This window comes from Vulpes lagopus, chromosome 14 (assembly GCF_018345385.1).
Source record: "Vulpes lagopus strain Blue_001 chromosome 14, ASM1834538v1, whole genome shotgun sequence".
NCBI classification, from domain to species: Eukaryota; Metazoa; Chordata; class Mammalia; order Carnivora; family Canidae; genus Vulpes; species Vulpes lagopus.
Window position 1 is genome coordinate 29388697 of NC_054837.1, and position 24803 is coordinate 29413499.

Sequence of the window (24803 nt, forward strand, 5' to 3'; positions counted from 1 at the left end):
TGCCTGGGTGATGGTTTCCTCTTTGTCAAACTGGTGGTTCTAGTGTGGGGAAAGGTGAGATGAAGCCAAATGTAGTGTTTATCAGAAAGATGCCTTATTTCTCTGCACAAGTCCTGACAGACTTCCCCCTTCTTTTTCTTTTCCTTTTTTTTAAAGATTTTATTTATTTATTCATAAGAGACACACACACACATAGAGAGAGAGAGAGAGAGAGAGAGAGAGAGAGAGAGAGAGAGAGAAAGGCAGAGACACAGGCAGAGGGAGAAGCAGGCTCCATGCAGGGAACCCGATGTGGGACTCAATCTCAGAGCTCCAGGATCATGCCCTGAGCCAAGGCAGAGGCTCAGCCACTGAGCCACCTCGGGATCCCCAGACTTCTTGGAGCACCATTCTTAACACCCTATGAGGAAGGATATGTGAGCGTATCATGGGACCCCATAGATTGTTTTTGTGTCTCAAGAAAAGGAAATCGTGGAATAATTCTCTTTAAGACTTTGGAATGATGATACTAAGCTCTGACTTTATGTGTAGTCCCAAGAGCTGAATGGGACACTTTTTCCTTTATGATATTCAGGTGAGCACATGACAGAAGAGGAGATGCGTGACTGTTTTGCTACCCTGTTTGGACTGAATCCTGAGGGGTGGAAGTCTGAGCCTGCAGCCTCCTCTGTCAAAGGTACTGTGGCTGGGCCTGCAGCTGGGCTCACTAATTTGTTGTAGACTTAAGTGCATTTATTTATCCTGACTGGTGCAGGCCGCTCTCCTTAATACCATGCACACAACAAAGCAAGTCCGCTGGGGACCCAACATGAATAAGTTATGAAAGGACCAGCGAGTGGTGGTCATGTCTGAAAGATGAAAGCATTTGTTACCATGTGCCATCCGTCCTTTGTGCCTCCTGGTCTCGTTTTTCTCTTTATTCCCCTGACCCAGTCTTCATCTTTTCGGCTTGGGTGCATGTGTACTGGCCACCTGGAGAAGAGACAGCTTGGAAGGTGTTTCAGGATAGGCATTGTCCAGAGACTGGAATAAGGACAGGGCAGTGAATAAGCACAAGTCCAGCTTTGAGCTACCAGTGCTTGAAAGTTCTTAATGCTTGTCTTCCTCTCCTTTCCTGCCTGATGACTGCCCTCCTCCTTCTTTAGTCCCCTGGAGGGAGGAACATGGACCTGAAGTTAAGGTTGTGAATTTAAGTTCTGGAGAAACCAGTCTAGACAGCTGTCCTGGTCCTGCAACGGGGTGTCTCCACAGCCAAGCCCTGGATGATGCTTGATGCCCCGTGGTGGACAGAGCCCGCCACGCTTACCGAGACTGGGGTCAGGAGCAAAGATCCCCTTGCCAGGCTTCTTTCTCCTGCTGCTTTCATTGTTCATCCCCTGTCTCACATTCAACAGCGTTCCTGAACTCAGATGGTTCTAGACTTCAGTATCCAGTTTCCAGCCTTCAATCTCCCCTACCCCAATCCTTGTGGACTCAGGGACTTAGCATGTTACTCTCCCAGTTGTTACACATAAATCAACCATACCACGTGGTTTAGGCTTTCCAGTAACATTCACTGAGATTTGGTAACAGTGCTCCAAACTGTAAAGAAGGGATTTTAGCCAACTTTCACCCAGGGTTTTTGAAGGGCCCAGAGCCAAACTATAGCACAAAGCACCTCTCACTTTTGTTTAGTATTGGTTCCTTGTATTTTTGGAAAATGCTGCTGAGTTAGAAACCTAATCATTATGGAAGCATTTGTTTTCTTTTCTTATTTGGCTAGGTTCAGAAATCTGCTTTGAAGAAGAACTTCCAGACGAAATCACTGCAGAAATATTCACAACTGACATTCTTGGCCTAACCATTTCACAAGATTTCAGGCAAGATCCTACGGTCAGTGAAGTTGTAAAGAATGTTTGAAGCACAAAGGACTTTGTGTGTGGGTTTTTTTCCCCCAAGAAGCACTGCTTTCCCTGCATTTCCCTGCCCCCACTCTAATCTTTGGAACATTTAGACATTAAAAGCAAATTTCTGTTAAGCAATGGAATTCACAAAGTTGGACATTCCGCTGTTTCTGAAATAGAAAAGTGGGTGGAGGCAAGAAACACACTAGCAGCTGGATGTAAATGATGGCTAGATACCCTCGCCTGTCTTCCTGCTTAATCTAAGGCAGCACTGTCAGAGTGGGTTTGAAAAGGACCCAGAGGTAGCCTGGTCCTGGGGGTAGAGAGGGACTCCACCTGTAGCAGGCCTTCCTAGGGACACACATGGCTCAAGTGCCACCTGGACCTTGACCTCATGTGGCCTGATGTGGATCACCTCTGCCCGCTGTTTGACTGGGGTGGTGGTGCTCTGTGCTCTGGGGCTCCTTAGAATCCCTGCTCATGGCTTCTCAGCAGCAAAATACCTAAGCAGTTGCATGGCCGTTATGAAGAGCATCACTGGCCATGCTTAACCCTGGTGGCAACTGCCAGAGAAAATGCAAAGAAGCACCCTGGGGGCCCTGTGTGTGCTGCACCTGGACCATAAACCACCTGACCAGCCCCACAGAGGGCAAAAATCACCAGCTAGAGTCCGTGAGCCTCCCCCAACTTCCCCCTCCGCAAACCAGCCAAGGTGATTCAGAACCTCACATTCCGCTGGGCCTCAGAACATGTAGGAGGCAAGAACAGGGCCCAGTTCCCCAGCTCAGGGGATAATTTAAGGAACATAACTAAGTTTTCAGTGGTGTTTTGACCTTGAGAAGAGAGTGCCATCATTGTGTAAACAGGTGAAAGTTATGTTTAGATTTTAGAGATATGTTATCACCAATGAGTCCTCATTCAGACAAATGTGCCAAATGCTCTTCTCTACACATGCTCAGTCCATCGCCCCTCCACCCAAACCGGGTCCTTCCCCAGAGGCCCTGGCATGTGAGATGACATTTCTGTTCCTCTGAGGGCCCTTCCTCCTCAGGAGCAGAGTCCATGTGAGAGAAGTCAATGACAGTAGTGTCATCCCTCATGCACAGAGCCCTCCCTGCTGCGTGCTCTCCACTTGGAGACCTGGCTTCTGTGAGTCTTTGGAACACTCTGGAGCACAGAACAGAACTACTCCAAACCAGGCTGTGTCACTGTGACCTTGGGATTGATGACGTGGGCCAGGGTCCTACAGGCACCTGCTCATCAGACAGCATCACCAGGGCTTTGCAATCTGGTTTACATTTTGTTCTTTAAAAAAAAAACAAAAACAAAAACAAAACAACCAAAAAACCCCCAAGCTTTATGAATCAATTTTGCAGCTGCTAAGGGCTTAGGAAATATATTACAAAGCTGGTTAAAAAGTTCCTGGGGACATTTTAGGGAACAGGAAACTCTCAGATGACTTGTTTTCTTCAAAAAATTACTCAGAATTGAATGCAGCCTGGACACCAACCAAGGGCTTCCTTCATTAAATTGGGTACAGTTTGGTTTTGTTCTTGTTGACTGCATGTATTGGAAGAATGGTCTTAAGCAGAACTGGTCAGTGACCAGTTGGGCCACAGTGGCTGGACCAGTGAGCTGGAACCACAGTCACACCACAGCTGAAGTGCTCCTGCTGTGCCGAACCGGCCTCCCTGGCTGCAAGTCCCCTCTGGGAGGAGAGGCTCCGGCTCTGACATTTATCCAGGAAGGCCAGAACGGCAGGGGACACAGGATTCGTGTCAATAAAGTTCCCAACCACTCCCAGCCCAGCTTGCCGGTGGGCCTCCTTCTCATCTTCAGGGCCCCTTTCTGCAGGTGCTTTTGTTTGGTTGTCTTTGGTTGTCTTTCAACTCGTTTGACCAACATGGAGAGGACCTGTGCACTGTTCCAGGAGGGCCTCTTATCCCCGGCCGGCCCCACCTGCTGGCCACATGGACCTTGGAGATGTAGGACACCAGCACTCCCACCCAGGGAAGGAAGTGGAGGGCAGCCTTCCTGCCAGGTGAGCAGGGCACCTGGACACTCCAATAGTGTGGCAGAGCAGTGACACCACAGAGGGAGCAAGGAAAGACCAAAGAAGTATAATTGTTGGGCTTGTATATCAAGACTTAGGGACAAAGCACTGAACATTGTGATGTTCCTTTGGAAAAAGAATACTGTTTCAGATGGGGCCTCCCACTACCCATCAATCCAACCATCCTGGTTTGTTGCTTCTAGAGTTCAGGGACCACCAGGAGCCTCCCCACCGACCCCCCTTCCCCCTCTGCTCCAGACCCCAAGGCTTCTCCTGAGCATGGTGAGTCTCTTGTTTGCACAGCATCTGCTCTGGAAGCCCATGGGCTTGACTGGGCTCATTTTCTGTTCCTGCTGTTTCGTGGCTCCCTGTGTACACATGAGTGTGGCTCATCTCTGAAACCTGTTTTCTCCTGGAACAGCCCCTGGGTGGTTGAGAGGATTGAAGGCGAGGGTACAAGAAAAATGTTACCAGGAGGAGGCAGAGCTCAAAATAGGGCAGCAGTTATTCTTATGGGACAAACCATACTGTGAGACCTGGGGAGGTTGTTGGTGAGCACTACCCTCCAACTATTCCCATTTCAGCATCCTTAGCACTTGGTCAAATAGGAGTCTCTGCAGGTTTTGACAATAGCACCTGTGAACTGGCTGGAGAGATGAACCTGGAGCTCTTTACTAGCTGGCTTTGCCTTCAAATAGAGGCAAACACCAGGTCCTGCCAGGCTTTCTACATCAGGGTCAGCAGGCTTTCTCTATAAAAGGCCAGAGAATAAACATCAAGGCTCTTCAGGGCAAATGGACTGTGTCACAACTCCTTGACTTGGCCGTTGGAGTACAAGGCAACTACAGACAATCTAGAAATGAATGGTTATGGCTGTGTTCCAATCAAGTTTACTTGTGGACTCTGAAATTGGAGTTTATGATAATTTCCACATATCACAAAATCACCTTCTTTTGATTTTTTTCCAATCATTTAAAAATGTGAAAACCATTCTTTTTTTTTTTTAATTTTTTTATTTATGATAGTCACAGAGAGAGAGAGAGAGAGAGAGGCAGAGACACAGGCAGAGGGAGAAGCAGGCTCCATGCACCGGGAGCCCGACGTGGGATTCCATCCCAGGTCTCCAGGATCACGCCCTGGGCTAAAGGCAGGTGCTAAACCGCTGCGCCACCCAGGGATCCCTGTGAAAACCATTCTTAACTTGCAGGCCACACTGGTCCCTCAGGCTGTAGGCTGCTCTACCTCCTAGGCCAAGATCACTCATCCCAACAGATTTTTAGAAATACAGGGCATGTGTACAACCAATCTGGCCAGTGCTCTTTAATCCTGTCAAAGTCATGACAAGCAAGAGGAGACTGAGAGACCGTCACACACTGGAGGAAACTAGGGAGACACCATAGAGAATTGCAGAATGAGATCCCAGAACGGATTTCCAGAAAGAAGGAGGCTGTTGGGGAAGCCATGTGGTCCAGGTCTGCAGTGTAGGGACCAGCATGGCACTGGTCACTATAGAGTGGTTACATGGGGTATACACACCTGGGACGCTGTGAGAGCTGTCCATGGGAACTCTCTGTTCTACCTTTGCAACACTCCTATAAATCTATAATTATCTTGGGGCCTCAGGGTGGCTCAGTCGGTTAAGCATCTGACTCTTGATTTCGGCTCAGGTCATGATCTCAGAGTCGTGAGATGGAACTGTGTGTCGGGCTCTGTGCTCAGCAGGGTGTCTGCTTCAGATTCTCTCTCTCTCCCCCTCTCTCCTTCCCCCTCCCTCTGCCATGCTTTCTCTTTCTCTCAATAAATTCTCTCAAAATTAAAAAAAAAAAAAAGGAAATATGCACCACCTTTCTGACTCAGTGACTTCTGAATTGTTTCCATGATCTGCCCTATTCCTTCCTCTCCATTCTCAAGCAAACACTCCTGAAGCCGGTCAGGGCTGCCTGCTTTTGGGTCCTCTCACTTGGCGTCTCTCCTCTTTGAACATGAGCCTCTGCTGCAGTTACAGGCACTGCAGACAAGAAGGGTCTTTCTGTAAAGATCTGTGTCCTTAAGTCATGGCTACCCTTCAGCACTGGTGTTTTCAGGCTGAGCATGCTCTTTAGGGATTTGGCCAGCAGTTCTCTGGCAGGCAGCTGCTTCCAAATTGACTGTAATAAATAGATACAGGGCATTGGGAATCAACAGCACGTTGCCACCCTACTCATATGTCCTATAACTACGCTCTGCTGGCCTAGCTTAAAGGAAAACAAAACAAAAAAAAAAAAAAAAACAAAAACGAAAAACAACCCTGGGTTGCCTCAGTTGGTGGAGCATGCGACTCTTGATCTCAGGGTTTTGAGTTCAACATCCACGTTGGTGGTAGAGATTACTTAAAAATAAAATTAAAAAAAAAAAAACCCAGGTTGATGTGATTCTTCAGTGGCAGTGCAATTCAGAGTATAGGGACCGACCGACCTCACAGGACAGTTACTAATGGGATCCCCATGTCCTTCAGCTTGTTATCCAGAGTTGCTGATACATAAGGCAGTCCTCCTGCCTTTCTAGGTCATGGTGGCTATTTATCAATGCTCAGGTGAGAGGCATCAGGCCCAGGAAGATCGCTGGCCACTGCTGCTACTGCTACCATTCTTGATAGTTTGGAATGACCAGTGGTGCAGTGGGGGAGTCCCACATCAAAGATGCCGCCACCTCATGGGACCGTGTCCCTCGTGTTTTCTTGTTTTGTTGGTTGGAAGTCACAAACCACATCAATGTAAACATGGTATTTATTTTTGTATATCTTACTCTTTAAGTGGGGGTGCTTTCTTTGAGAGGGGAACAAGTTTAGTTACAAGGAACTAGCATATGCTTCTTGCCAGCACTTCAAACACTATGGAGGGGTGTGCTACAAGGCACGTGTTCTCGCAGCCCACCAGCCAGCATGCCAGCCTTGGAGCGGGGAGCAGGGAGCAGTATCATGGACCTGGGGTCTAAGACAGAACATACAGGTAGGTGCAGCCTCCAACGTGAGGGAGTTGAGGGGTCGTGGCAAAGCCAGAGCACACTGTCCTATGTACGGGGCTGGCTGCTGCCCGGCTTCTGCTCTCTGAGTGCCTGATTTCTTCATAGATGGGCTTTGCTCATCCATTTGTCCATTCATGAATTCAGCAAATAGTTACTGTGTGCTAGCACGGCGTAGGCGGTGGTGAACAAGACAGGCACGGCCATTGTCTTTAGGGAGCTCCTGTTAAACAAACACATCGATATGTCATTGCAAATTGTGCTCAGAGTCATAAAGAAAAAGCCCAGACCCTGTGACACAGAATACCACGAGGGGAATGTGCCTTAGTTAAGATGGTAGATGTTGACAGCCAGTCATGGAAAAAGATAGAACATTCCAGACAGGACAGTGTGCACCAAAACCAGAAGCATTCAGTGAACCAGAGGTTTGTGTGGTCAGACCATAGAGGGGGATGTCGGCTCAAGACAAGGTCCTCATGGGTCTAGCAGGTTCTTCTGTAGGATTGTGAGACTGAGAACGTTTTCATGTGAACAGTCAGCAGGAGGAACGGAGGCTAGCTGAGTCTCCAAAGTGGAAGATCTGGCCGCTCTCATTTCTTTATATCCGGAGACTTGGTGTGAAATAGAGGATCCCAGGAAAGACCATAAAATAAGTCACATGTGTATCCAGCCCCGAAATTGACGTGTTCTTTCATATGACACCCGCCAAAGATGGAAATGCTCACAGTTGGCATCAGCTTCATAAACCTTAGGTCCTGAGTTACGTCCTGTGCTGGCATCTCTTCGTCTTCCTTAGTTTTCCAGAGATTTCAATATATTTTTAAAAGGTAACCGCAATTTTCTCAGTGATCTTGTTCCTTCATTTTTTATTTATTTATGATAGTCACAGAGGTGGGGGGGAGGGCAGAGACATAGGCAGAGGGAGAAGCAGGCTCCATGCACCGGGAGCCCGACGTGGGATTTAATCCCGGATCTCCAGGATCGCGCCCTGGGCCAAAGGCAGGCGCTAAACCGCTGCGTCACCCAGGGATCCCAATCTTGTTCCTTCATGAACAATCATGTTTAACTATACATCCCTCCTAGTTGCTGGTAATTGCCAGAAGGCAGCCTGCTATGAAGTAAAACTTCAGCAAATGCATGCCACTCACCCCTTCCTTAGTGTTCGGTTGGCCACCTCTACCTTTCGACCTTTTTAGAATAAATGATGCAATGGCAATAACTTGTGGCTTACAGATCATCTTACTAAGTTACCTCAGTGTCAACACGGTGTGATAAGCCCTGGATACAATGTGGCACAAAGCATGGTTCTTGCCCTTAAGAAGGTTACATTGTAGTGAGGGAAACACATGTCAGTGATAGTTACGCTATCTTGTGATATGAAATAGGGGCATCTAGAGCAGATGGGGTGGGGAGGAGGAGGAGATTAGGATAGGTGAGAGGAAATTATATAAATGAGGTACTCTAAGCCAATATGAGGGGTCCCTAGGGATAGTGGCAGGAGAGCAACTCAGGGAAAGCAGTGGTTACATTATGGATGGCCTTATCTGTTAAATCAAGGAGGTTAAACTTGAAGTTTAAAGGAGAAGTGGATTACAATTGCTATGAGAAGCATAGGATTGGGTGATGGGCAGGAGGGGATGGCTAGGAAAGGAGACAAGAGTAAGGAAACTATTACAGTTTGGGGAGAAATGAAGGATTGTAATAAGCCATTCAGGAAGTATAAATAAATGTAAAGACTAAGGGGTGGCTTAAATATAGTATCAATCAGGATCTTTGGTTTGAAGCAAAAGAAATTTGCTCTGGCTAGCTAAAGTGGAAAAGGACTTTATGTGAAGACTACCGGTAACTCAAAATAAATGGAAAGATTGGAGAAATGAGTTCTGAAAATGAGCAGGAACCAAAGAAGGCTGGATGCCATGGCCCTGCCACACCGTCAGCTCGGAGAGGTCTTGGGCTCTCCAGTGGTCACTTCTGCTGTAAGTCCTTTTTCCACTGCTCCTCAGCTCCCTCAAATATCGAAGTCAAAATCAAAACCACACTGAGATGCCACTTCACACCCACTAGGACGGCTAAAGTAAAAAAGAAAAGAACAAGTGTCGGTGAGGATGTGGAAAAGTTGGAACCCTGGTGCACTGCTGATAGGAACATATATGGTGTGGCTGCTGTGGAAAACAGTCTGGCAGTTCCTTAAAATGTTAAACATAGAGTTACCATATGGCCCAGAAATTCTACTACTTAGTATATATAGGCAAGAGAAATGAAAAAAACACATCTGTACAAAACCCTGCGTGGTAGTGTTCATAGTAACTTGATTCATTAAGAGCCAAAGAGCAGAAACATCCCAGTGTCCACCAACCAGTGACTGGATAACCAAACTGTGATAAATGTGTGCAATGGAATATTGTTCAGCCATAAAAAGGAATGAAGTATTAACACCTGCTACAACATCGGTGAACCTTGAAAATATGCTAAGAAGCCAGACAAAAAGGACACATACCGTATGATTCCATTTATGTAAAATGTCCAGAATAGGCAAATCCATAGAGACAGGAAGTAGATTTGTGGTTGCCTGGGACTGGGGGGATTAGAGGGGGAGTGACTGCTAAAGGGTAGAGGGTTTCTTTTTCAGATGACAAAAATATTCTAAAAATAATTGTGGCGACGGTTCACAACTCCGTAAGCGTACTAAAAACCACTTTAAAAGGGTGAATTTTATGGTATGCGAATTATATTTCAGTAAAGCTATTATTTTTAAAAAACCAACTGGCTAAATTATCCGCCAGCTGGCTAAGGTTGGGACCCATGTCCAGAACCTAACACCCTGGCAGAAAAGGGAAAAGACCCCACTGCTAGCTTGGGGGGGGTGGCCTCATCCCCAAGGGCTCACCCAGAACTGGGAAGGACATTCAGATGCTGGGCAGCATGCAGGAAGGAGGCGGAAGGCATTTGCACAGCCTTCTTGACTCCATTTTTCTTTTCTTCTTTTTTTTTTTTCCTTCTAGACTCCTGACCAGGAACTCACCAAGCCTGTTTGTGGACAGGTCTCTCTAACTTTGCTCTAAGTCACTGGGTCCTGAGCAGACACCCTGTGTTTAATCTTTCATTGTTAGAAGAGTGTCTGGATTGCACTGACTCACCTTGGACACATCAGTATTTCAAAGCGCTTCACGTCCACTATTTCTTTATTTTTATATGACCTGAAGTGGCCCAACTTGTGGGCAAGCCACTGGTTGCGTGGACAGATATGCAAATCGCCAATCAACTAGTATTTGAACTGGTGAACATCTGAGTTGTAGTTTCAGGCAAGAAAGATGGAGAGGCAGATTGCAGAATCTAGTTTGTCAAAGAAAAATTTTTTTCAAGACATCCCCAGTCTATCGTTTGGGACCCCATTAGGCTCCACCAGTGGTATGCTGGTAAACATTTGCCAATCAGCTCTGGGTGGAGGAGGACCAGGAGGGTCCTGATGTATGGCACTTGCTAATTTCCATAGCGTCAACATTCCCACCATGCTGCTTTCCAATCTTATAATGGATGTGGAGTGAGGAATCTTGGAAACCACAACAGGAGAGCAGGGTTCTGGCCAGAAGCCTGCTAACTGGCTGCGTGACTTCTGAGTTTTAGTGTCCTTCTCTGCAATAGGTTAGGGGTTTCATACCCTGTAGTACTCCCTTTGGCTCTTGTCTCTGAGGAGGGGACTATATTCCTTTCTCTTTGGTACTCTCCCTTTGCTAATGGCCTTCTCCCCAAACACCAAAGCATCTCTGTTTACGAAAACAACTTGCTGCTGCAAGTTGCTAGGTGAGGACCAAGGCTGCCGAGAAGCTGGAGCAGGGTCTGCACTTCCTTACAATTATGTATCACACTCCAGAGGTGGAAACTTCCTCAACCCCCCAGATAACAGTGGATTAGGGGTTGAATTGAACAGCCCAGGAAAGAGAGGTAGTTGACCTAGCGTGGGTCACAATGATGCAAGGGGTCACCAGCTCCTTTATTCAACAAATACTTTCTGGTCTCTAGCACTTTTACTATGTGCCAAGCACTGTTCTAAGTCCTTGGCAAACACTGTGTTTAATTCTCATGATAGCTCCACGAGGCATGTGTTATTTCCATTCTATTTTACAGATGAGGCCCAGAGAGGTTAAAACACAAGCCACAACTAAATAACTCACTTCTATAACCCTATGATCTCTCTTTTAACATATCTAAAATAATAACCAACATTCAGAGAGAGCCTGACTTCCAGTTTCCGGTAACCAGGGTTCCAGACAACCTCTCACGCTAAAAGCAACTAAAAATGGTAGAAAAAGTATTTGAAAAGATTCTAAAAAGCCACCACATGCTGACAAAATAATAAGGAATAGCAGAAATTGAAGGAAAAAGAGGACCCTGAAAGATAATCCATCAAAGAAGCCATCTTAACCCTGCAGATAATCAGTCTAGAATATTTAAACTCTAGCATGAATGGTTTTTTGAGCTAAGAGGCCAGAAATAAAAGTCCAGGTTGGGAGATGAGACTTGCCCCACAATAATTTGAGACCCTATTGTTAAGCTGGTAAATGTTTACTAATCAGCTTTGGGTGGGGTTGGGGAAAAGATCCTGACATATAGCTTTGCCCATTTTCATGGTGTTTTCAAACCATCAACATGGGGTCACTGTACACAAAGTTGAAAAGTGTAGGTCTGTTAGCCAGCTGCTCACATCACTGATACACCTTCCCCCTCCAACATGCATAGGATACTAAGCAAACCAGACTAGCTCAATAGGGCAGCCTGTATTTGTATCATCTGGGTGGCCCAGGGACCCAGAAGCCCTGAATCTGGATGCAGGTAGTCCTGGAATAGCAGTGCCCTCAGGAGCCTGTCAGAAGCAAATGTAGGGGAGCCTGGGTGGCTCAGTGGTTGAGAGTCTGTCTTTGGCTCAGGTTGTGATCCTGGAGTCCTGGGATCGAGTCTCACATTGGGCTACCCACAGGGAGCCTGCTTCTCCCTCTGACTATGTCTTTGCCTCTCTCTCTGTCTCTCTGTGTCTCTCATGAATAAAATCTAAAAAAAAAAGCAAACGTAAATGTAAATCTCTAGAGGCAGGTAACTTCATCCTAAGCCTCAAATTATCACTGTAAATAAATCTTAAAATACAGTGCCTAGTATGGCCAAAGAGAACCAGGCTGATCACAAGGAAATAGGATACCATGAGCAAGAACTAGGAGAAACAGATCCTGAGATAGTTGAAATATTAGAATTATCAGACACAGATTGTAAAACAACTGTGCTTTGTTGAAAGGAAGGTTAAAAAATATCTGCAGGGGACAGGGAACTATAGAAAGTGACACTCTAGATTTACAAAGAACATTTGTAGAAAGCCTTATAGTTTAATCAAAGATCAAGAACACAAATACCTGCAGGGGCCATCTGGTAATGTGAGTGAGTAAAGAGACCTGGTGACACACTGGTGACCTGGAAAGCTTCCTCTGAGGGCCACAGGGCACCTCACCCCCAGCTGATTGTTACCATGTAGCACTTGGGGGACCAGTCTGCAGATTTTCCACTACTTTTGGAGGAGCTGGATATTTGGATTTCTTCTTATTGTGGTAAATACATATAAAATTGACCACTGTAAGATTTTTAGGTGTACAGTTCAGTGACATTAAGTATATTCACAATGGTGTACAGTAATCACCATTATCTAATTCCAGAACTTTTTCATCACTCCAAAAAGAACCCCCATACCCCTTGGAAGTCCCTCTCTATTCCCACCCCCACCCCCAGCCCCTGGCAACCACCAGTCTGCTTTGTCTCAATGGATTTGCCCAGTCTAGATATCTCATGTAAGTGGAATCATATAATATTTGTCCTTTTGTGACTGGCTTATCTTACTTATTATGCTTTCAAAGTTCATCCATGTTGTGGGATGTATCAGTACTTCATTCCTTCTTAACATCTGAATAGCATTCTATTGTGTGGTATACCCACACATTTATTCATTCACCAGTTGGTTTTTTATTTTTTTTCTAAAGATTTTATTTCTTTATTCATGAGAGACACAGAGAGAGGCAGAGACATAGGCAGAGGCAGAGGCAGAAGCAGGCTCCCTGTAGGGAGCCTGATGAGGGACTCTATCCCAGGACCCTGGGATCACACCCTGAGCTGAAGGCAGATGCTCAACCACTGAGCCACCCAGGTGACCCTGGTTTTTGAACATTTGATATCTTCCTATTTTATTTTTTTTAAGTTTCATTTATTTATATAATCTCTATACCCGATATGGGATTCAAACTCACTACCTGGAGATCAAGACATGCATGCTTCTCCGACTCAGTGAACCAGGTGCCCCAAATATCTTTCTATTTTTTCAGACATATATATTCAGAAGTTCTTTGTGGCCCTAAGCCATCAGAGGGTCAAGAGTAGAGAACAATGCCTGCTTTATAGCCTGCTGTGACGCATTTTCCTATATAATGTTCAGAATGATCCACTGAGGTATTATTTTATTTTTCGTATTAGGCATTCTATTCATTCCCCCAGTAGCTTTTCTCCCCAAAACCTAAATCTCGGGATCCCTGGGTGGCGCAGCGGTTTAGCGCCTGCCTTTGGCCCAGGGTGCGATCCTGGATACCCGGGATCGAATCCCACGTGGGGCTCCTGGCATGGAGCCTGCTTCTCCCTCCTCCTGTGTCTCTGCCTCTCTGTGTGTGTGTGTGTGTGTGTGTGTGTGTGTGTGTGTGTGAGACTATCATAAATAAATAAAAATTTAAAAAAAAAAAAAACTAAATCTCAGGGGAAACTGCTTGGTTCTGGAATGAGTGGGAGTCTGGGATCCAGCTTATGACTGTGACCTTGAACTTCCCTGGGACTCAGTTTCCCCGGGTAAAATGACTGGTGTTGGACTAGCTTATCTCTAAGAAACACTGGGTTTGCTACTGGGGTCACTCAGTTTCCCTAGCAACCATCTGGGCCCGAAGTAGCTCTGGTCCAGTCGGTGTAGTGGCCGCTGAACACAAAGATGTGGCACCTGGGTTATCCTGATAATTGCAGATTCTTCCACGGAGCTGTCCTGAGGCACCATGCGGGAAGAAACCACCCCCCAAAGTCCTCCTTGCAGGCCGGCCAGCCCGGTTCACCTGCTAGGGTCATCTGTGCGCTAGCAGCATCTGGTGGGAGCCTGGGACTTCGGTCAGGAGTGGCTTCAAATTTAAATGGTGCTTTTCTGACAGCAACCCCAGAGGGAAAAGACGAGCCCCCGTTGACACGCTGATCATCGACGAGCTGTTCCTTCGCGGAAAGCTATTTAATAGGCAAGGTCGCCCTGGGTCCTGGCATCTTCCCTCCGGCTCCAGTTTTCCGAAAGGACGAGGGAAAGGGAAGCGACGTCCCAGCTCGCGTGTCGGCGCAGGGCGGAGGGCCAGCCGAGGTCCCCGTTGCCCAACTCTCTGCAAGAGCACCTCGCATCCCGAATCGCCGCCTTCAACTCCGAGAAGTCAGGAGCCCCACAGGAAACTTGCATCATTGCACCCGCTGCCACGCACACCCGGGGCCGCGCACCGGCAGCCGAGGTGGCTCCCCGGGAGGGCGCCCCCCTGCACGGCCGGCCGCGCTCCCGGGGAGCGGGGGGCACCCCGCGGCACCTCCGGCCTCCGGGTGAGTGTCCGCGCGCCGAGCGGGCGGCGGGGCGCGGGGAGCCGGGGGCCGCCGGCCGCCTCCCCGGGGGCGCGGGGGTCGCAGGCGCCCGGCCGGGGGCGGGGGCGGCTCGCGGGGCGGGCGGCGGCGGGGCGCCCGGAGGCCGCGCTGCTGGCGGCCGCGGCGGCGCTGCTCCCCCTGCTCGGTGCAGCTGGCGCCCGGCGCTTGCGCACTGGGCCCCGGGCGCGCGGCGGCTCCGGCTTTGTGTGTGTGTGTGTGAGTGTGTGTGAGTGTGTGAGAGAGTGTGTGTGTGAGTGTGTGAGTGAGTGAGCGGGCGGGCGGGCGGGCGCGAGTGTGGCCGCCGCGGAGCGCGAGCAGGACCCGGCGGGCGCGCTCCCCCAGCCTCTCTCTCCCCGCCAGAACCATGTCGGGCAGGTCGGTTCGAGCCGAGACCAGGAGCCGCGCCAAAGATGATATCAAGAGGGTCATGGCGGCTATCGAGAAAGTGCGCAAATGGTAAGCGGAGGCGCCTGCCCGCCTCCCGCCCGCCCGCCCGGCGCCGCGGCCGCCCCGACCCCCGGAGCACATACAAAAAGCCGGCGGGCGCCGCGGGCCCGGGACTCGGAGCGGCGGGCGGCGCGCGAGCCGGGTCACCTGCGCGAGGCGGGGGCCGTGGCCGCTGCCCAGGTGCGCTCGCGCCCGTCGCCCACCTGGCGCGGTGGCGGCGGCGGCGGCGGCGGCGGCGGCGGCGGCAGCCCGGAGGCGGCGGGGCGCCCCGGGCCGGGCGGGTGGAGCGGCGGGCCGGCCCCGCCGCGGCGCTCGGCTCCCGGGAGGGGGGCTCGGGGCCGGCCCCAGAAGCCATTTCGTTTTGTGCAAGTCACATGAAAGCGGCTTCCCGCGCGCCGGGGCCGCGATGCCGGCGGCGGAGGGGAGAGCGCGAGCTCCATTGTGCAGGCTCCGAGCGGGCCGCCGCCGTCTCCGTCTCCTCCCCGCGCGCCCCGGGCGGCGCAGCGCCGGCCCCCGCGCCCCTGCCCGCGCGCCGGGCCTCCCTCCCCCTCCCTCCCCCTCCCTCCCCGGCCGGCTGGCTCGCTGCTCGCTCGCTCCCCGCCTCCCAGGCCCGGGCGCCCTCGAGTCTGCGGAGTTTGCAGAGCGCGAGCCGTTTAAATTTAGCGCTTTGGGCTGCCTGGAGCGAGGGCTCTGGGCGAGGAAGAAAGATGGGGGCGAGCGCGAGGAGGAAGCGCCGGGGCGGCGGCGGGCCCGGGGCGCCCGGCACCCCCGCCCCCCGGCCCGGGCCCGCGCGGAGGTCGGCGGGCCCGTCCTCCTGGCCCGAAGCCGCCCCTCGGCCGCGTCTGCCCTTCCCGGAGCAGCGGCTCGCGTGCGTGGCGCCGAGGGAGCCGAGGTTTTTGTTCTCGGCGCGGGGGAGAGAAGGTTCGGTGTCGGCCGCGCGTGTTCCTGGAGCTCAGGCTGGAGTCCGTCCGGCGTGGCCTCGCGGCGATTCATGTGACCGGACGCGTTCGCCGCCTGCTCCAGGGTCTGGCCGGGATCGGCCGCCGCGGGCCAGGCCCCGGCGCAAGCACATCACCGCGCCAGCACATCCACCCGGGCGGACTTGTTGAAAACTCCCAGCTCCTTGATTTCAACTTTATTATTATTATTATTTTTTTTCCCACGGCTTCACCTGGGTCAGGGAGAGGGAGGAGCAGCCTCGACGTTCCCGAGTGTCAGCCCTCGCGAGCTCGTCCTGACCTTCTACTTAAAGCCTAAAAAAACTGGGCAGGCCCCTGGTGGGGTGTGTTTATGTTCAGGGGTGGCATTTCTTGAGTGAGGCCTTGGTCTCTAAAACCCACTGGGGGTGAGCCCCCAGCCTCGCCGGATCACAAGTTAGCTGTCCTTTCTGAGTCAAATCCAACAAAAAAGGCAAGAGGAAAATCAATAAAGTCCACGTGCCCCTGGGCCTCCTATGGAAAGGGCTCTCTGCGGATGGCCGGATGCCCGGCGGAGGGCTGGGTTTGGCTCCAATGGGACAAAGAATTTTCAGAACCGTGAGAAGGGGAGGCCTTCCAAAGTTGAGATCGGAGTTTTCGGGGGCTGCCCGAGCTCCCCAGGGCACGCAGGGTGCCCAGTGCCTAACTGGAGCCATTTAAAAATGGCAGTAGCAGCTGCAAGGCCAAAACACACACAGGAAAACAAGCCCACAGTCCCCTCTCTGGTGGGATCCCCAGAGGGAAGGCTAGGGCTGTCCCCTGTCTTAGAGCCTGTGCAAAGAAAGAACCAGTGTCTGGGCCTGAGTCCCTTCTGTCAGGGCCCAGGAGGTGAGAAAGGGGCTGGGGGCAAGCTGCCTTTCTCTGTTCAAGGAGGCGTGGTGGAGCTTTCTGCTCCAGGTTCCCAGCAGGACAGAGGCTCTTGCACCCTGACAGCTGCTCCTGTAGGGCCAGTCGGCCAGCTGCTCTGCAGGGAGGGCAGATGGAGCTATGGGGTTTTCTGCCCTGTGGGTGGCAGGACAGGCAGCCTGGAGGCGGGCAGTACTGCCTAGCTCACTTGGCCAGGCCTGTGTTTGGGGGAAGGGGACAAGAACGTGTTGCCCTCCCTCCCTCCCTGTGTTTTGGGAAACGGGTTATGATAAAGACCTCAGACTTCAGGATCTAATGGCCAGGCTTCCAGTTCACTTTCTTGCTGTGACCTTGGACAAACTTCTTGAACCATGGCAGCACCGGGTCTCAGTGCTGCTTTCTCCTTCTTAGAACAGGATGGTATCCCCAAAAGCACTTACTCCTGCAAATAGGAACAGTCACTAATGGTGTCCTTATTGTAAGGTGGATGCTGTAACATTTATGTTTTGCTGATTTTTTTTTCTTTTTTTTTTTCCCTGCCCTTTTTAAGCAAAAAATACTTCATCTTATTTCCAGGGTTTCCCAGGCCCTGAGAAGTCAAATCTCACCTTCACTGTACTTTCAGAATAGTCCTTCCAGTCAGTCCTTGAGGCTTTGGGTTGTTTATTAACTGCGTGGCCACCAACCATGCGTTTCACTAGTAGTGGGGACATCGGGTTGCCAGATTTAGCAAATAAAATTAGAGGACACCTAGTTAAATTTGAATTTTGGATAAACAATGAAATAACTTTTTAAAAATAAGTGATATATGTGTATAAATTTTAGTGTAAGTATGTCCCATGCAGTATTGGGGGCATACTTATACTAAATGTTACATATCTGAAATTCAAATTGAATTCAGCATCCTGTATTTTATCCAGAGAACAGAGGTATCTGGAATACCATTTATTCCGTAAGTCTAGGGTAGTATTTCTTCTCAGCCCTGGTGACCCCTAAAAATCCCCCCCTCTGCCAACCTTGAAAAAGCCAGCAGCCAGCCGTGACCACACCATCCCTAGCCACCAGCTGTTTTTCCTCCCTTGTCTGGTACCCCAGCAAGGCAGGCTGGTAGGCTGCGAGGCAGCCACAAGATGGCTGGAAGAAGAACAAAATGGTGGGCCCCCTTTTTGGGAAACTGGGCCAGGATTAGGGGCCCAGTGTGGGTGGAGAAGAGCAGGGGAGGAGGGTCATTGGGTGGGAGACAAAGACTTGAGCCACAAAGTAGGCCCTGGGACCCCTGGGCCCTTGGTCTGAAGGGTCCCTCAGTGACTTACTGAAGGAGAGAGTCCTGTTCCCTGGAGACTTCCCACTCATCCCCGAGGGAGGAAGAAACTTGACCGTGTTTAGGCCCTCACCACTTTACATTTGGGGATACCGTCCTGCCAAGTGCAGGGCAGGGCAGATGAGCCTGGGCCTAGTTAGGACAACACCAGTCAGAGACAAGACCTCCTAAGGTGTCAAGGACTAGCCCTGGGAGGTGAATACAAAGTGAGGGATTTGCAGTCTCTTTGAGGGAGCCAGTGGGGTCTCCTTGGGCAGTGACCCCAAGATGGTCTCCTTGGCTAGCCTTTGGACCTGGACCGGGAAAAACATTAGAAATTGACCTTGGTCTAGACAATCTGTGACAGGTGCTTGTGGTTTATATGGGAGCCTGTGCTGGGGGCAGGGGAGTGTTTGGGGCTTTATTGCTATAGCTGGGACCCCCTTTTGTCCAGGAGCCCAAGTCTGGAGGGGAAAAGGTACATACTTAAGCCTCACTGGTTAGGTTGGAGGTGGGGAGCAGCAGGGCAAAAGCACTCAGGGTGTGCCCACAGGCAGCTTTGTGGCAAGGTGGGGGTGCAGCCTGCTGAATCTGGGTCCAGTGCCTCCAGGGGAGTGAGTGCTGGGAGCTCCTTGAGAGTCCTTGTTCCTCAGGCACGTGGGCCCCTTGTGGCCAAGGCACTGTGTTTATCAGAGTAGTCAGCAATCTAGATTTCTATGTAGTCTTTCTTCTTCTCCTTCTCCTTCTCCTTCTCCTTCTTCTTCTTTCTTCTTTCTTCTTCACATTTTATTTATTTATTTGTTGTTGTTGTTTTATTTGAAAGAGAGACCACAAGCAGGGAGGAGAGGGAGAAGCAGGTTCCATGCAGGCAGGGAGCCTGACACAGGGCTTGATCTCAGAACTCTAAGATCATCATGACCTGAGCTCAAGGCAGATGCTTAACCCACTGAGCCACTCAGGCGCCCCTGATTTTTTTCTTCTTAAAGCTTGTCAATTAGTTAAAATTTAAAAAACGAGTGTGCAGACCAGACAAAACATACCTGTTGGGCACTTGTTTGCCACCCCAGATATGAAGTAGTGAGTGCAGCTTAATTCCCTCATTGAGGGCAGGGGCTGTGTGCTCTGGGATGATGTGTTCGGGGATCTAGTAGGAACTCCACTGTTTCTCTGAGCGCAAGGTGCTGCCAGCAGGAGGAGACACTCAGAGCCCACTCACTGGTCATGTCTGTGAAATCCATTCTGTCCTGCCTGGTGCTTGCTCTAACTTACTGCCTGAGGCCCAGGACCTTGTCTCCCTGCTGGGCTGGTGGGCAAAGGCCAGACCGCAGGTCCATTCCTGAGGTTGGGTTCTTAATGCTTTTCCTTACGTCCTGTAGCCCCTCAGTATCCGGTAGAAAGGCAACTGAAGAAAGGTTTCTAATCTTTGGGCTGAGTTGGGGGACTCAGGCCATGGGGTCACCAACTGCAACAAAGGGAGGCATGAGAACCTGGCCGTGTCCGCCCTTAGGTTGCAGGGCCCTCAACCACTCAGGGAAGCATGTGCAGCTTGAGGATTCATCTTGGCTCGCATGTAGGCTGCAAAGCCCAGATCTGGCACACTTTCTCCCTTGAGATGCTGCGTCCTATGTTTTGCAAGTCAATTACTTTTGTTTTTGTTTTTAGCACAATCAAACCTTGGATTTGCCGACCTACTGGGCCCTGGCCCATGAAGTCAGTTGAGGGATTGTGAGTAGTGAGTGCCTTTAGCCATTTGCGTGGGATGCTAGTGATTTGTGTTTCTTTGTCCAGCTTCTGTAACAGAGATGTGCTCTGTGGAATGATTTCTTAGTTTTTCACAGGAGATAGAATCGCAGAGAGTGGGCTCTTGGTCAGAGCCTGTGCCCAGTCCTGGTTCTGCCTTGGTCTAGCTGTGTGACCATGAACTAGTTCTGTAACCTCTCTGGACCTCTTGTTTCCCATCTGTAAAACGGAGTGACCATGGTTCTCCTCTCATAGGCTTATTGAGCAGTTTTTGGGGGAGAGGGCTTTATTGTAAATAAAGTACTCGGTAGACATACACCTTTGGCACATGATGGCTGTTATTATTGTTTGTCACCAGGGTTGTTCTTGGAATGCCCCTGTCCCTTCCAGGTATCTTCTGATTATTCAAAATGAAGGTGGGGAAGGACAGGGATTATGGGTTGTCCATCTTGCCTCCAGGACATAGGAAATGGATGGGTGGTGACTTAGATATGTGCCTTCGTTTAATTCTTTCTGGACGAAAAGAGGGCAAGGATGGGGGTGGGAGGAGCTGCTCCTAAAAGCAATGCCATGTGGAAGCTTTGAATATTGGCCCTGGGAAGAACACCTTGATCTTCTTGTGCCTTGGTTTCTTTATCTGTCAAATGGGGAAAGTGACTGTTCCTGCCATACAAGGTTATGGGAATATTAGAGCAAGTGTGTATGGGAGCTTAGCACATAGAAGGCACTAGACATGGTCCTAAAATAAAAACCAAACCGTGGCTTCTTCCAGCAGGGAACATGTAGGACATGAAGAGGCATGATTTGGGGAATGGAGGTTTCTGAGGTTTGGGTTGCCTGGCTTTGAGTGTGTTTGGGTGCCCTGAGCCCCCCCATGGTGAAGGAGTGCCAGGTGTAACGTGTCCCACCAGCACATGAAGGCCACCCACCCATGGAGGGAAGGCTGCTCAGGTACCTGGGAGCTCACAGAGATGCTCACGCCACACATAAATCTCAGTTCTAGTGGAACCCTGGTCACTAAGATTGTTGGGGGCTTCTGGAAGCTATGTCACCTGTGCATCTGGCCCTACATTCCACTGTTGGTTCCTTGAATCAGCTAACGTCCTCATCAGACAGCTGAGAGAGATCCTTTGTGACTTCCCACTTCTCCTAAGATGGCAGAGCCTGGTGCCAGGAACAGGGACCCTGGAGCCCAAACTGCTTGGATGGAGTTCCAGCTTGCTTTCTGTGTGATTCCTCTGAGCCTCGATATTGTCAGGTGCATGGCCTCTGGCTCTCATTCCCAGTGTTAGGGGCAGGGACATGACCTGACTTGTAGACTGCAGGGGTCAGGGACCAAAGTTTGGAGGCTGTGGCAGGAATCTAGGGAGTGTTGGTGGCTTGGAGCAGAGTGGTGTGGAGGGGAAGGGTGTTAGTTATCATCCTTAATGAAAACCAGTCACCCAGTTTCCTTCTCATGGCTTGTGATTTTCTCCTTACCTGTAAACCTGCCTCTGGTAGCTGTGGGGTCCTGGATACAGTCCCTCAGGAGTTTGGGATGTGGTGGGAGTGGGGTGGGGGCAGTGTGCAGATGTGGGTATTAGGAGGGAAAACCCAGAAGCCCATGCTCATTTTGGACTCAGGATGTGGGGTCTCAGAGCATCCTTCAGGCTGGCTGCTGTCCACAATCCGGGCTGTGCTCCCACCCTTGGGGCCATGGCCACTGGCCATCCAAGTTTGCCCTTGCTCCCCTGCCCCTCCTTGGCTGTTTCAAATGGCACTTGCCCTGACGAGCACTGGGTGGTTACTTGCTCTGTCTTCTCCTGCCTCCCTTATTCTGACCTCAGGGGCATTGCAGGGAGGACAGGGTGAGCCCCTGGGTGCCCTTGGTGAGACCCCCCTACCCCCTGGAGGAAATGAAATGCCTTGCTGGCCTGAAGCCCTCTCTGCTGCCCAAGAGGTTGGGGTGGCCCTGTTCACTGGCTCTATGCAACTGGCAGCAGTGTGGGGCAAACGCTGGAGGACCCTGGGACCCTGTTCCCTTCATCCAGAATTGTCCTTATCTGCAGCCCCTCTGTCCTCCCAGTCTCACTCGGCACATCCTTTAAGGCATGGGGATGCTTTTAACACGTGCTGTCTCATGTAATCCTCATGGCGGCCCAGAGAGATTGATGACCCCATGTGTTCTAATAGATGGGGAAACTGAGGCATAGATTGGCAAAGGGACTTGCCCAACAGCTCAGCTACTAGATCTGGAGTAATCTGGATCATTCCCTTTACCCCAAGCTGAGTAGCCTCCGTGTTGTAGCTCCTCCAAGGCAGTATGGCCTGTGTCCCCCATGAGGGGTGAGCAGGGTTCTGCCCCAGAAAACCCCTGGTAATGGGCTCTTCCTCATCTTCTGCAGGGAAAAGAAGTGGGTGACTGTGGGTGACACATCCCTGCGAATCTACAAGTGGGTCCCTGTGACAGAGCCAAAGGTGGATGATGTGAGTATGTGGGGCTGAACCCCTGGGGTGGACCCTACCATCCACACTTCCTCTACCATGGGTAGAAGGTGCTGTTGACCATAGCTCACCAGTGTGCCACACTGGGGTCAAAGCCACCTGGGGAGCGGAAGGACCCAGCTTACAGCAGGAGAAAGCTGCTGCACCTGGGTCCTCATCCCCACTCATAGTCCAGCCCCAGAGTCTGGCCATCAGAGAGGTAGGGAGTGTCCCCTGCAAGTCGACTCTTCTGGGCTGAGAGCCCTACAGTATGCCAGTGGGGACATGCCTTAGTGCAGAGCTGTCCCCTCCCTGGGGCCCTGGGCACCATAGTTTGGGTGTGGTATACCCACAGACAAGCAGACCCTCTCCCATCATTGTAGCGCCACTGTTCCTGAGCACCTGTCTGCCAGGCATTGCCTCATGCATTTCTCATACCAGGTCTGTTGTGTTGATCTCTTTATCCCCTTTGTGCAAGTGAGGATGCAGGCTCAGAGAGGTGAAGTCACCTCCCCAGAATCACACAGCAAGTGTTAGGTCTGTTTGACTCCAAAACATATGCTCTCTTTGCTGTTAGAGAGCCTCCTGGTGGTTGGAGCTGCTGGTAACCCCAGAGCAAGAGGGTTCAGGGCATGGGAACAGCCACTGTTGGGGCCCCTGGGGGTGGCGGAGGGAAGTGGGGCAGGGCAGGGTGGGCATGTGGGCAAGATGCTGACTACAACCACTAGAGGGAGCTTCAGCAACTGTGCCTAGTGTCTGGGAGGTACTGGGGACTGGCAGCAGCTGCCCTACACAGAGGTATTTCTTCAGCCTCATGGCTCCTGGACCAGTTACCCCCAAAGATCTCAGGTCATTTCCAGTCAACATCCAGAATGGTCCCACTTACAGACCTCGGCATGGACTGCCCGGAGCGCCTTCCCTATTCATGGCGAGCAGTCCTCTTGTTCAGGGAGATGGCTCACGCTGAGCCACCTGGATGGATGACTCTATTTGCTTGGATAGGGTGTGTGTGTGTGTATGTGTGTGTGTGTGTGTGTGTGTGTGTGTGTTGTGGTCATGATTGGTGGGTTTCTAGGGGGCCATGAAGGTGAGGCTAAGCCTCTGTCCACCATCTTCAGTTACCTGTCTCAGGTCTCCTGGCATGGCTGAGGCTCCATCCTTGACCCTATGATCACAAGCTCCTCTCTGGGCAGGTTGGTGCTCCCTGGAGAATGTCAGTGTTTGTCACCTTTTCTGGTTCTGGCCTGGGCTCATGGAGCCACCAGGGTTGCCTTCCTCCGAGGCCCCAAGACCTAGCCCATCACAGCAATTGGTACTGGCTGTTGTGGAGGTGAGAGCAGGGTGCAGCCAGCTCCTCGAAGGCAGCTCCTGGCTCTGGCCCACGTCTGTGCCTTGCACATTATTAGGTGTTGTATAAACGCTGGTTGCATTTGAGAAGACATGGTCCTTGCTCTCAAGGAATTTATAATCTTGTTGGGAAAGATAATTATAGAATAGCATGAAACAGACATCAGGGAAGTGCCAAAATGGATTGTGATCAAGGAGAAAGTAATGTATGGGCTGTTGGGAAGGACAGGGCAGCTCCTGGCTGGGCAAAGAGGTATGGGATAGGTTCCCCCTCCCCATTGACCTGTGAGGCAGACAGGTGACCTCCACCTTGCTGGGCCCTAGTTCCCTCTTTGTGCAGTGGAGCAGCAATATCCGGCTCCTGGGGTTTCTGCAACAGTGTAAAGGCAGTATATCAAATACCAAACAGAGAACTTAACCCAGCAAGGCTTTGCAGACAGTACTAGAAAAATGCTAATTTGCCATTGTCTCTGAGCTACGATGTACAATATACTGTTTCCCACCCTCTTTCCCTCTAGGGTGATAGGTCCCACTCCTGGCTGAGATCTAGTCCCCTGGGAATCTTAAAGAAATGCAGGTCCCTGGGTCCCACCCCAGACAGCTGAATCGGAGTCTCTGGTGGTTGTAGAGGGGTAGCTTTTTATTTTTTAAATACCCAATTACAACATGGTTGCACCATTTTCTCCCCCTTCAGAACTCTTGCAAATTTTTCTTTTCTTTTTTTTTTTTTTTTTGAGATTTTATTTATTTATTTTATGTATAGAAAGAGCATGAACAAGGAGGGCAGCAGAGGGAGAAAGAGAAGCAGGCTCTCTGCTAAGCACAGGGAGGGAGCAGGGAGCCCCCTGGACTTGGGGCTCGATCCCAGGACCCTGGGATCATAACCCAAACCGAAGACAGACGCTTAACCAACTGAGCCACCCAGATGCCCCAGTTTTTTTTTCTTTTGAATAGGGAAACCAATTTACAAAATTCATACATTACTTTAAGGGATCCCTGGGTGGCTCAGCAGTTTAGCGCCGCCTTAGGCCCAGGGCCTGATCCTGGAGTCCCAGGATGGAGTCCCACAT

At 50.7% G+C, this 24803-nt stretch overlaps 2 protein-coding genes across 3 annotated transcripts in view; both read left to right on the forward strand.

Annotated features, from left to right (window-relative positions):
- CFAP251 (cilia and flagella associated protein 251) overlaps nucleotides 1-2021 on the forward strand; it is a 66975-nt gene extending 64954 nt beyond the window's left edge. The window contains exons 21-22 of the mRNA XM_041728534.1: nucleotides 575-676; nucleotides 1763-2021. Coding sequence (XP_041584468.1) covers nucleotides 575-676; nucleotides 1763-1899 — 239 coding nt within the window. The 3' untranslated portion in view covers nucleotides 1900-2021. The remainder of the gene's footprint in view (nucleotides 1-574; nucleotides 677-1762) is intronic.
- Nucleotides 2022-14819: 12798 nt separating this feature from the next.
- Nucleotides 14820-24803, forward strand: part of BCL7A (BAF chromatin remodeling complex subunit BCL7A) — a 28992-nt gene continuing 19008 nt past the window's right edge. Inside the window, exons 1-2 of one of the 2 annotated variants that reach the window (XM_041729245.1) lie at nucleotides 14820-15069; nucleotides 22308-22389. In XM_041729245.1, the coding sequence (XP_041585179.1) occupies nucleotides 14978-15069; nucleotides 22308-22389 (174 nt within the window). In that variant the 5' untranslated portion in view covers nucleotides 14820-14977. The remainder of the gene's footprint in view (nucleotides 15070-22307; nucleotides 22390-24803) is intronic. The other variant, XM_041729246.1, reaches the window with a different exon arrangement.